The 13,197-nt window shown below is 29.7% G+C and overlaps 2 protein-coding genes across 2 annotated transcripts; both read right to left on the bottom strand.

Annotated features, from left to right (window-relative positions):
* Nucleotides 1-483: 483 nt before the first annotated feature.
* Nucleotides 484-1,635, bottom strand: LOC128390296 (UBA-like domain-containing protein 1). Its single transcript, XM_053349989.1, has one exon. It carries the CDS (start codon nucleotides 1,384-1,386, stop codon nucleotides 841-843), a length of 546 nt encoding a protein of 181 aa, XP_053205964.1. The 5' UTR covers nucleotides 1,387-1,635; the 3' UTR covers nucleotides 484-840.
* A 1,173-nt stretch (nucleotides 1,636-2,808) lies between these two features.
* Nucleotides 2,809-10,649, bottom strand: LOC128390295 (tyrosine-protein kinase ZAP-70-like). The gene is made up of 4 exons (XM_053349988.1): nucleotides 10,188-10,649; nucleotides 9,502-9,642; nucleotides 4,154-4,266; nucleotides 2,809-3,618 (listed from the first exon to the last, which is right to left on the bottom strand). Exons 1-4 carry the CDS (start codon nucleotides 10,500-10,502, stop codon nucleotides 3,546-3,548), a joined length of 642 nt encoding a protein of 213 aa, XP_053205963.1. The 5' UTR covers nucleotides 10,503-10,649; the 3' UTR covers nucleotides 2,809-3,545.
* Nucleotides 10,650-13,197: the final 2,548 nt, after the last annotated feature.

The following is a 13,197-nucleotide window of genomic DNA, read 5'->3' as shown; positions in this document are numbered from 1 at the left end:
GGCAAAAATTTCTGAGAAACAGTAGCATTTTCATTCCTGACGAAATGACCGGAAAATATTTCAACAAAACGCTGAAAGTAAAGTTGAAAGAAAAAAGAAAACATTGAAAATCCAACCAATAGATGGCAGAGCTAATCGAGCAATCGAGAAACAAAATGTAAACAAAGCATTTTCATGGTCATTGTCTAATCTTTTCAGTGGTTAACTAATTACGTGAATTAATTGCGAGAATTTAAAGTTCAATCTCACAAATGGAACTACATTGAGACTGTAGAATGCGGTAAATGGTTAATTGATTCTGACTCGAATTCAGAATGTAAACAAACTGGAAAGAGAAACATTTGAGAAACATGTTGATGATGAAACGTAAACAAAGAGATTGACTTTGAGTATTCACCGAGACACAGAGAGGACGATTTATCAATCATTCCAATTTTCTCTCATTTGATGGACACCGAATAAAATTTCGAGGCTCAAACGAGATAATTAGATAACAATCCCTTTTTAAAGTTTTCTTTTATATATACATCAAAATGATTAGTTAATAGTCGAAGGAGATGGCGCCATTTTATATATATTGTTTCCTTTTTCTTTTTTTTTTGTTCTCCTCCTTTTTGTCCCTGAAAAAAGATTTTCGATTCTTTCTTTGTTTACATGATGATTAACTTATTATCTCTTCTTTTCTTCATTATTCTTCAAAAATTTATTCGATTCAAATTTTGAAGCTACACACGAACAAGAGGAGAAGAGAAAGAGAAAGATAGATTGATAGAGAGAGAGAGAGAGATAGAGAAAAGTATTATAAGGAAAGAAAACTTAAATCACTCTCGCTCTTGATTTCTAATTGTTATGGTTAACATGAGGCTGATGAAGACGATGATGATGACTGTAGGGTTGATGTTGAGGTATAGCGATTCCATGGTGAGGTAAATGATGTTGTGTAACATTGTTATTGTTAATTGTTCCTGTTGTTGTTGTTGTGTTGGTTATCGTAGTACTATTGTTGTTGTTATTGTTATTATTGTTGACGATGTTGTTGTTGTTGTTATTGTTTATATTGGAATTTGTTTTGGTAGCAGCAACTTCAGAGGTGGTTGACAATTTAGAGAAGGCTAAAAGTGTTTCCGGAAAATTAGGTGGAGTAGCGGGTGTATTAGCTGGTGTAGATAATGGATATAAACGATCAGCAGAATGAAATCCTCCACCACCACCACCACCGCCGCCGCTGCCGTTCAGACTTGTAATTGGTACTTCTTGGAAAAAGATACTCAAGGCTCGTTGAAATTGCCAATTAGAATTGTTTAACAATTGTTTAGCTTGATCATGATTACATCCTGTCACCACAACAAACTGGTTGATCATCACTTGTTGTCTAAGAGTGTCCATTGTTTTGTTTACTTGGTGTTGATTTTGTTACGATGATTAAAAATTAATCTTTAATCTCACAATTGAAACAATCAAGAAGAAAGGGGAAAAAAATATACTTTCAATATAATTACAATTTTAATTATTCTCTCACAACAAGAGCAAAAAAAAAACTGTTCAACAACAAACGATGAAAACAAAGAAGATGATGATTGGTTTGTTTACAATTCTCTTATGTTATTGTTATTGTTACAATTTCTTTCATTCTTGTTGTTCCAAGTAAACAGTTTCCCTATAAGGGGAAAAACTTTCGTTGCTTAGGTTACGATTTTACGAGAAAAAAATATTGCGCTCAAATTAAACTTTCGTTGGTAAAAATGTTGAAACATTTCAATTTTATTCCTTAATTGTATTAATAGAGTGCAAATGATCTAATGGTTGGTATCGAGATTTATTTGAATTAATTTTATCCGCTTTCAGAATTAGTGACATTTTTGGACGGACCAGAATTTTGTGTTTTCGTTTGTAGTTTCGATTACAATTCAAATTCGCTTGGAACAAGTCCAACGAAGGCAAAAGTGAAGAATTTGATTTACTAACAACAACGATTTGATCTGTTAATTGTTATGTAAACAATTTCCTCTTTTAAACTCGTTCAACATGTACAACAATTTGTTAATCAATACACATGATAACCATTCAAATACCATCGTAACTAAAGTACTATTATTGTATTAAGATGTTTTTTCGTCGTCATTTAAATTGTTTCAAATAGCTCAATTAATCTATCAAGAACAAGTGACAATTTGGTAAGGTTATATTCTATTTGTTAATTTAATATCATATTCTGATAATTTCGTTCTGAACTATTCTGTCTAATACAAGGTAAAGCTTGTTCATACATTCCCCATGAGATGGCGACTTACAAGTTGATTTTGTAATAGTTTTTTCAATGATCAAATGAAGACCAAGCGACAATTTTTAATAACCATTCAAACAATTAAGAGACAAATCAATAATTCGAATCTATTCTATTATCGAATTCTTCAGCAATTATATCACCAGACGAACTATCAATAACTTGGTCTACTATCGAGTAGCTATATCGCTTCATCGAAAGAACCAAATCCAGTTTCGATCATACATTTCGCGGGATATTTCAATGATTCAAGATTCTTTGCTTTTCAGTAAACCAACAGAATTGAAAGTTTGGTCACAATCTTGTTAACTCAGCCTGTCTTAATTAATTGCGATGATGATTAAGGAAACCTCGATTCTAATCCTAGAATATGTGATCTATGAAATTGATCAGCATTTAAAAGCCAAGCCAATGATGATAAACATCAATTATACAAAGAATCATCTTTTACTAATATTACAAAATTTGATCATCTACAATATCAAGATGAAATAATATATTCCAATAATACTTAATATGATAGATTTACTTTTTAAATTCAAATTTAATACATAACAATTTACATCGGATAATTACAAGATTTTTCAGATTATATTACATAAGATTAACCTTTCTAGATTAACGATGAATTAGTTGATTAACCAAATCGTATTTTCATCTGATACAAAACGATAAATCAACTTGAGGAAAAAAATAAGTAGTAAAATTTAGTCAAAAAGTGTTGTTATTAATCCGATTGAATATAAATTATTTCCAGCATCCTACTCAGCCCCTGATTAAAATTGTCTCATGGTGATGATGAGGATAACTGTTCATGCTCAAGTAGCATTTATATGAATCTTTTGATGAGCATTTACATTAATTATGAAAAGTTAACATCCGTTTCCATTGTTTCCAGTTGGAGTTTTTTTTTCTGTATCTTCCATGATGATGATCACTTAGATACATTGTATTCAGAATTGAATGTTTCTCGATCCATTTGCATGATGATGGTGAAGATGGTGATAGAACTGAATGGAGATGATGATAATTTAGCAAATTAGCAGAATTGAAATTGACGTTTTCCTCTCTCCATTTAATATCTCATTCAGTGAATCGTTTCATTTTCCTTCCTCTTGGTAGCTTGATTGTTGCTAATCTAATGTGATACAATTCCTCTCGCTCAGAATTTTCACTTTATTGCCTCAGTTTCCATTTTTTCACGACCTTTCACCTCTTTACATTTTCCTGGAAACTTTTTTCTCTCTTTAGAACATTTTTATCAAATATTTGAGCAAAGAAAATACGTTGTCATGGTTTGACATATCTCAGAAAAAGTTGGACGATCTTCAGGCCTATCGAAGAGAAAAATATTCATTATTAAATTGTCTGTTCAATTATCATCACAAAATTGTAATATTATTAAACATAATTAACAAGAGATTGCGATAATCATGATTCATGATCATTTTTCTTTGTTCAGGGAAACATTAAGAATATCATTTCACAGTCAATAAGTTCACTTTAATAACTGTAAAAATCATTTACGATAATACTATTGAACATTATCCATTTACATGTAGATGATAATGCTAATTGAATTGAGTTAATTTTAACGAGAATCAGAATTTCATTTCATTTTTTTTCTCTCTCTCTCTCCTTCGTTCTGGTTGTTCATTTCTTTTCTTTCAATTTTCAGCTGACATCATGAATTCTGACTATTCATGATAAACGAAAAGTTCAACTCATTGTCTAAGCTATATTATCATTTTCGATGCTGATTCATGACTGTTTACAGGCCAGTTGACGATTTATTGTTATAACTTTTTTTTTCCATCTCGAATCGTAATAAATTTAGACTGAGAACTTTGAATTTCTTGAATACTTTACCTGAATTGCCAGCATTTCCACATGAGTTGATATATTTCTTGTGGACAGTTTTCTGGTTTAGGAAGTCGACGATTTTCACGGAATAATCTTAATATATCTTGACCATCCATACCCTGTAAGTAGAGAGTAAAATTAGTTAGTTGACAAATCTTCATGATGGAATTGATAAAATCTTTAATGCTAAGAAATCAGTGCATGCAAGTGTATTGATAACTTGTAAACGGATATTGAATCATTTTTGTCTCATGAAACTTTCATCATGCAATTTTTGTATCACTCATTGAATTGATTTAAAGTTGATCAAATAAGTTAATCATTAAGAAAGTGGGTGGTAAAAGATGATCTTAGATTAAATAATGAACAAGATTAATCAAGATAAATGGTTTTCAAAGATGAAGATGATAATTATAATTATAAGACTATAAGAAACTGATTAGATGGAGTTTATCTAAAGGAATTAGTGAGAGAGAGAGAGAGAGAAGTAAAATTTCATCTCTGTTGGAGTTGTAATCAGATGGAAATCTCATCCGATTGGTATCAACATAATTCTGACTATTTATCGGAATCATCATGGTAAACAGAAAGTTGAAATTCTCTTGCATTTGAACTCATTTGATGATTCTCACACATTAAACTTTACTTGTGAATCTGAAGTACAAAAAGTTATCAAGATAATCGTTTGTTTATCTCATTCTGATTTTCTATCATCTCAAAGTTCTGACAATTGTTCAATCTCTTTCACCCTGTCAGTTATTTCCAATGATTGATTAACATTTACTATGTACTCAATTTATATAATAATATTAATAAAAGTAACAATTTAGCATCAATCAAAATTATCATCGATAAAAAATATTTCCGCTAGAATTCAGAATGTCCATCAAAAGATGAAAAGTATAAAAAGAATAGTTTTATTCATGGAAAAGCCAATGGTCACCTTTGAGGTCAATTGAAATCTGGACAAACATTAATAACTATTAGATTAACAATAAGTGATAACTTGACAAGCAAATTTAATGTATTAAGTTATTGATGAAAGAGCAATTAAACAAAAAAAGATCTCGGAATGACCAGAATAACAAAATGATTATCATGACGATGATATCGATGACCTCGAAACTGAATTAACAATTAATCTAATAAAAGAAGTGATTAACTTTTTTCCTAAGACATGAGACTGTAGTTGATAGGTTAAATCAGTCATTCCAAATATAATAACTTTTTTTTTCTCTCCCTCTCTCTGTTAATTAATTGTTAATGATTCGAAACAATTTAAGATTGATTGTTTAAATGGATTAAGACAATGAAGCAAATGTAATAATCTGAAAATAAGAAGATAACAATGTATGGGATTTCTGTTGATAATTATGATTAGAAATAATAAAAATGTCTTGATCAATTTTCTCATGTTCATCTTAATGTTCATTGTATTAGATTCTCATGTGTTCCCATGTGTTCATAAGTTCCAATAGGAGCATGATAATAGTAATGAGAATTAATCTCTGATATAAGTTTCTCTCTCTCTCTCTCCCAATCCACCAATTGGCAGCTAAACATATTATTGTTTATCGTTATTATCATCATCATCATCATTGTTGTTGTTGATTGTTATTACAATTAGGATGAAAAGAGTAAAGAAAAAATAATCAATTTCTTTTTTCTTGCTCAACACTTTCTGATTTCCTGTCAATCTGTTCATAGTTGACTAGCCTTTGGTCAATCCCTTTCTGTCTCTATCAAAGCAAACTGACTATTGTCCATATTATGAGTATGCTAGTAAACTATTGCAAATTAAAAAGTTTTTTTCACTTTCCCTTTCACTGAACTTGATGGATAATAATAATAACACTATAATCTATCAATTATATCATAAGACGAGCAAAATTTTTAGAACAATTTTATAACAAAACTACGGCGATTCTATGAAATAATTGGACACCAAAAATTTCATCTGGGATACTAAAGTTCATGCGAACAGTCTGAAAATGATCTGGGTATCCGTTCATAGGAAAATCTGATGAAATGTCTCTGCCCACACATCGACGGGCTAATTTGAAGAGTACGAGAAAGACACCGAGGAAAGGATTGGTTCTAATTTTCGAAGATAAAAAGACAATTAGATCACAATTGATTCTTATATTGACATGTTTCACAAGCACGGACCTTTAGAACAAGCAAACTTTTGAAAGTTTCTGTACAAAAGTTTGTTACCACTTCTCTTATTGATTAACAGTTGATCCAAAAACTAATGATGAAAAAAAGTATATATAAAGTTTGATACCATTGACATGCTGTTATTAATAACATTGTGATAAACAATTGTTTATCATCATCATTTTTGTTATAATGATCCTGAAACTTGCTGAACAAACAATGATTACTGTTAATCAATAGGAGACAAATTGATTGATTGATTTGAAATCAATTGTTCATTATCAAAGAATTTGTGATAGATACCAGGAAGTTTATATTAGCCTTGTTTTGTAACTTTCTTTCATCTTCCAAGAAGATTGTTGGAAATTATTGTTCTTACTTTATGATTTAACATGATCATCATCATGGAAGGATAATGAAAACAGAAGAAAAAAAAAAGTTCAATCAATCAGAATGTTGATAAGAAAATACAAAACACGCAAGAAGAAAAAAGTTATTCAAAAGTTTTGTTCTAATATTTTTCTTGTTTTGTTCCATAGTAAAAAAAAGAAATGCTATTATTTAAGATGATTCTTATTTCCTCATCATTTGTCTCCAGAATTTTATCTTCTCCTACCATGATGATGAACTTTGATTGGTCTAAGTAAGAATTTAATTGAACACGAAGAATTCAAGTTTATTTTTCTCTTTGTCAAGGTTTTTTTTTCTTCTTCTTCTCCATTTTCTTTTACCAATCAACTAATACACTGTTTGGTTAGTGGTGGTCAAGAGAAAGGAAATAGATTCCATGAAGGATAATGACCATGATGATGATGAATTGAAATGACAGGTAATAAGCTGAAATATTTAAAAGGTTCAATTTTGGTAGGGTTTCTCATTAATGTTGAGCTCTAATGATGGTGGTAAAAGTTCATGGTCATCATCTGATTGGTCATCCATCTCATACCTGGGTCTCAGAAATTGTCTTAAAATGTTTACTAGATAAACATCAGACAGAAAGTAATAAATAACAACAATCTATTCCTGTGACGTATTGTTGAATACCCATTGTCCAGTGAATATACTTTCATTGGTATTGGTAAATTTGTCGTCAAGTTTTCACCTCAATTCTAATTACCTATTGAGGTCAATTAATTCATTTAAAGCGACATTTATTCTTGAACTCAGCTAATAATCAATCACGATTTTGATATCTTTATGAATAGTGTTATCAGTTTATCATCATTTCTATCAAGAAACATTCATTATGAGAACTAGGATGTCAAATTTTTTCTCTTTTTTTCTGTGAATGATACAAGCGAAATCAGAAAATATTTCTAATACTTTACCAATAATCGAGAGAATAACGGAAAAGGAAAATAGATTTTGAATAGAATTTGAAAAAGTTTTAATGATAAATAACCTGAACAATTTTCCTTTTCCTTATGGATTTAATTTCAAGATCGTCAATTTAATGATGATGATGATTCAGTAGAGGGTGAAAAAAGTATTCATTTTCATGGAGAATGAGAGAGAGAATAACTTTTTACATCTCAAATATTACATCCAACTATATATTCATCAAGCAACAAAGTCAAAGAGTGATGATGATGAAAAAATGAGGTTAAATCATCCATAATAACATTATATTCATTATCATTATCATCATTATCAGAATCATTACTATTTAATATATAATAGTAATATCATTTGCAGAATTTTTCTGTTTTTCTCTTATTTTTTTCCTCACAATTTCATATTCTCCCAATTACAATTTGTAATTCGCAAATTATATGGAAGCAAATTTCGTTGCTCAATTTCAATTGCTACTCTTAACAACGTAAATTAACAATTTCTGCACTTCCGATGATTCGAGCTGATTGTTGATTAGTAACACAACTGATTTCGTAGTCGAAATGTTAACTGTTGAGTTCTTTTAATGAATTTATTAGTAATAATAGGAGCAATTGGAATATGAGAATCAGGAAAAATTTCTTCATTCTCCCTGAAGGCTGAGAGATTTTCTCTTTTTTCCATTGTTTTCCATACAAAGGTTATTCTTTATCTATTCGATCTTCTCTTGTTTATTTCCCATTGAAACTCTTCACCTTGATTGGAATGACAAATCCAGAACAATTTCGAGAGGAGTAACATCGAATAGTAATGAAAACATTGTTCATGAAACACGAGAAAAAAAAACGAAAAGTTCTGATGGAATAGAAAATCAATGATAACAGATTTTCATGGAAAAAATTGAACCAATTAACTCGAAATAATCAACGAAACTCAACAGCATTTGGACTCAGCTTCTATAGAAAATAATACAAGCTAATTTTCTGTATCTCCTGAGGTCATTTTTCTTAAATAATTACAATAATCATAGTAACGATTAATACTGATTAGATTAAACGATGAGATGATTAATAACATGATAATTCTGTAGTTGAAACTTCATAATGGATAATTAATCATTTCTCTCTTTCCTTTTTCATAAACCAGAAAATACCCTCAAGCTATTTTCATATATTCATAACACACACACAAAATGTTGATATTGTTTCATGAAAGTATATTATCATGTAATTTTATCACCATAACTCACTTGTAAATATGATAATTGTGATAATTTAGAAATGAGAGTGTTAATATTAATAATCACAGTTTACTTAATGGCTAATATTTAAAGTGTATTATCATGTAATATTTGATAATAACGTTTAATCATTGATTTTAACGAGCTAGATGAGTAACATTGGGAATTTCAATTGAATATTTAACTAATAACACCGATTCTTGGGTGCAAATGTTTGAACAATTTCGTAATGATCTTAGTGCAATATGAATGAACTCGAGAATGATACAGATATTAAATAGTAAATATCATTGTACATTCAAGATGCTAATAAATTGATGATGTACATTTCAATAGTCGAGATGTTGTTACAAATGAGATGATGGTGAGTGTGATTAGGAAACATGGAAATGATCTAATGATAATGGTATATTCTAATACTCATGTTGACGATTATGATAACTTTCATGTAATATGTTTGTTGACCACAATTTAGCTACCCTGTATTTATGTATTAGTATGTGTATGTGGTGGTCAGTTGAATGCTCTTGCACTATCATTATGTTGGTTATCTATTTATGGTGATAAAATTGGTACATAGGAAAAGTTTTTAAGGTGCCATCAAGTGAATTCATGTCCATACCTCATATGGTTTCTGTCCATAGGATAAAGATTCCCACATGGTAACACCATAAGACCAAACATCAGATTTTGTACTAAACTTGAAATAATAGATACATTCGGGTGCGTACCATTTTAATGGCCATTTGGACGCACTTTTAGCCTGGAAAGCAATTGAATTAGAGATGATAAAATTATTGACAGTGAGAATATTCAATAAACAATGTTGATAGCTTCACCTACAATACTCAATTCTAATTTGATTCTGTTTAATATTATCATAAATGATCAATGTTACGATCGATTGACATTCAGTCCAAAAGAATATTCAATTTACTAAAAGTAAACAGAATGAGCGAAAAAAAACTCAGAATTATTCATGATCGAACCCTGAATCTTTGTTGAATATATACCATAAGTATCGAGAAGTATTTAGCTTTTGATTATCACTGTTCATCATTCACGCACTGAATAAATCGGAAACAGGATATTGTAATGAATCTGAGTAAACGATACATGATATGTTATGTAGATCAACTTGATTCACCCTAATGTTTTCCCCTACTTTCCAATATAATAGTTGATTGAAACATTTATCACTTTCACTTTAGTTGAATCGCTCAATTAGATCGGTTTTATTTTCCATAAACAGTTAATATTCAGAATCAAAATAGAGATAAGAATCGATTTGATAATTGATAACATTACCTTATAATACTCTTTACCAATTCCAAGTGCTCTTGACATGCCAAAGTCACTAACTTTGGCAAACTTTTCGTTCACCAATAGTACATTTCTTGCCGCAAGGTCACGGTGGATAAATTGTTTACTTTCAAGGTATTGCATCGCCATTGCAACTTGCAAGAGAAGGGCAATTATGTCCTTAATAGTGACCACAAACCCATGGTCAAGTAAATATTGATTCAATGGTCCCAATGGTGCTAATTCCATAACAATCATGATTGGATCAACCTCGCAGACACCAATTAATCTGACGATGTGTTTATGATCTAAGGCTGACATGGTTTGGGCTTCTCTTAAGATTTCACTCTAAATCATAGTAATCAAGTGATAAACAGATCGTTTGTTATTATCATGATAATCGGCGGATTCATGATCCATGTCGATAGAGATACAAATCCAGGAAATCCAAAAGTTCAATAGATTCATGTGAATAATCAAATAAGGGACAAAGAGTAAACAACAATTAGTTCGTGTTATTACATAAAATTACCAACATATTGGCGAGTAATTAGTGTTTAATTAATTTTCCACCTCAATTAACTTGCATACTCTCCAATTACCCAATTGAATTGTATTGAAAAGCAATTTAAAAAAAAAAGTTCAACCAATGTTCATAAGAAATTATCTAATAGCATTCAATGACTGATTTATAAATGGAAATAATTTCCAATCAATTCAATTATCTCCAATTATTATACTACTCATGATTAAATAGAAGCTATTTCGAGTTAATCATAATTTATGGAATAAGAATAATCTAAATTAATGAATAAATATATTCACTTAATCATGTGTACGATTTTTTTTACCAATCATTATGAGATATTGATGTTTTTTTCATACACTCTCATTATCTGAACATTAGAAACAGATTCTAATTCTGATAAATGATGATATCTATTGAACCATTGAGTTAAATTGAAGGAAAAAAAGTCAATGAAAACTAATCATGGTGCATATCAGATTGCTTGTAGGTAATGTACATGTTTATATTATCTGAATACATGTTCATGATGATTCTCATGATGATCAGAGTGGAAATTGGTATTAGAGAAAAAAAATATTCTTTCTTTTAGGTTTGGTTTTTTTATCAACGAAAAGTAAATAGTGTTTTCTTAAATAACTCATGTTCATATTGATGGTTCAATCTTGTAAATTGTTTGATTGATTCATCAATTGGATTATCGTTTTAATGAGTTTCAATCAAAAGCAATAAAGGTAAAGATAATCAACAACAAATTTCATGGGTCAATGTGATAATTTTAATGAACAGGATGAAGATGATGATGATTTATGATTTTTTGGTCATCTTTTTGCTGACCAGTATTTTGTTAAAGTTTGTTTTTTTATTTTTCTCTGATCCGAGAAATTAAATCAAGAATCAAAACTGTAAATTGAGTTTTAAGGATAAAAAATGATCTCAAGATATAATGACTGAGCTTTTTTTGACAATTTCATGATGATACCAGAATGAAAGATGGAAAATTTCAAAATGACCAGACATTATCACCACCACTGCCAACAGCTAAAAGCAAAATGATGATCACCATCGTCATTATAACCCAATGGTCATCAGCATTATTATATCAAGTCAGTTAAATTCTGATCTAATATAATATATTTTACAAGAACAACAAAATGTTCAAACACGAACTTTATCCTGTAATCTCAAAGTTCCATTTTCTAATAATTCTGAGAGAGTGAGATTTTATTCCGATAGAAAATCTCAACTGACATATTGATAGAAATCAGAATAATTCATAAACGGAATTTCACTCAATGAGAAGTTGAATCATGAAAAGAATGAAATTCAAACGAAGGAAAAAGTTCGAGACTCAGTTTTTAATTCTAATGCTCATTTCGTAAATTCAACATTCCCATCAGAACTTATCATGAAAAGGAGATAGAATCGTTTTCCCCTCTTTTCATCATGATGATGATCATCATGATGTACTTGTTTGGGATCTATTAGATTAAATTAAATTGCTCAAGAACATGAGTGAGGCGGAAAAATCATTTTCATATCATAATGATTTATCCCAACTCAAGATAAATACTATCACCATGATAATCATTATATCAGAATTTTTAACAACCAGAAAAAAAATAAAACTTTCTCTTTACTTATCATCATGACAATCCAACACAATGACAGGTTAATTTGATGTTTTAATCAAAATGCTCAAGCTCTTTTTCTGTCATCAAAATTATCATCATCATCATCATCATAATCATTATCTTCATCATCTTGAGCATTCATGTTCATGGTAAGAGATAAGACTTTCAGAAGGGAAAAACTTTTTCTATTATCATTTTATCATCTGAACTTTTTTCCCTCCTCAACTGAATCAACTGAACAATCAGAGGAATATCATTTTGTCATCGTAATGATAAAAAGACTTTCCTAAATTAATCATCATCATCATCATCATGAGAAAAGGTTGAATAATATGAGCATCACAATAGAGATTTAGTTAACCAGAATTTTGTTGGAATAATAATAAATATTGAGAGAATAATTTTCTTTATGTTCAAATCAACAAACGACTAATTACTAATTACATTTAAATTCAAATCAGTTAATTATCAATTAGTATTAGTAGAGAGAGAGAGAGAGAGAGAGAGAGAGAGTCAAAAAAATGAGCAAGAATAAATTTATCACCATTTTCAGCTGATTTTCTGGTTAATTTAATTACAAAGTTAAACTAAAAAGACAAGAGAATCAATAGTGAAAATTACAATCATTGTGATCGTCATGAAGCTGACCAGCATGATGACAGAGAGATTACTGACCAATACATTATTGATGATAATATGGCTTATAGAATATGATAGATATATGAAAGAGAGTAGGAATACTTTTTATCATTGCAAGATGAAGATTGCAAGATGAAGTGATATCGAGATATTATCTTAAAAAGATAATGATACTCTCACTCTCTATTTTTTGGATGGTCAGTGGGTGTGGACATGG

Source organism: Panonychus citri, unplaced genomic scaffold (genome assembly GCF_014898815.1).
Source record: "Panonychus citri isolate SS breed McGregor unplaced genomic scaffold, ASM1489881v1 Contig00118, whole genome shotgun sequence".
NCBI classification, from domain to species: domain Eukaryota; kingdom Metazoa; phylum Arthropoda; class Arachnida; order Trombidiformes; family Tetranychidae; genus Panonychus; species Panonychus citri.
This window is presented reverse-complemented; position numbering and strand designations above follow the sequence as displayed.

Bases quoted from the DNA above. Each gene is read 5' to 3' on its own strand.
- LOC128390295 (XM_053349988.1), bottom strand. From the start codon at position 10,502: ATGTCAGCCTTAGATCATAAACACATCGTCAGATTAATTGGTGTCTGC. The intron at 9,643-10,187 runs GTAATGTTATCA...ATTGCTTTCCAG, and splicing joins TTGGTAAAGAGTATTATAAG to GCTAAAAGTGCGTCCAAATG. The intron at 3,619-4,153 runs GTAAAGTATTCA...TCTCTTCGATAG, and splicing joins TGGAAATGCTGGCAATTCAG to GCCTGAAGATCGTCCAACTT.
- LOC128390296 (XM_053349989.1), bottom strand. From the start codon at position 1,386: ATGGACACTCTTAGACAACAAGTGATGATCAACCAGTTTGTTGTGGTG.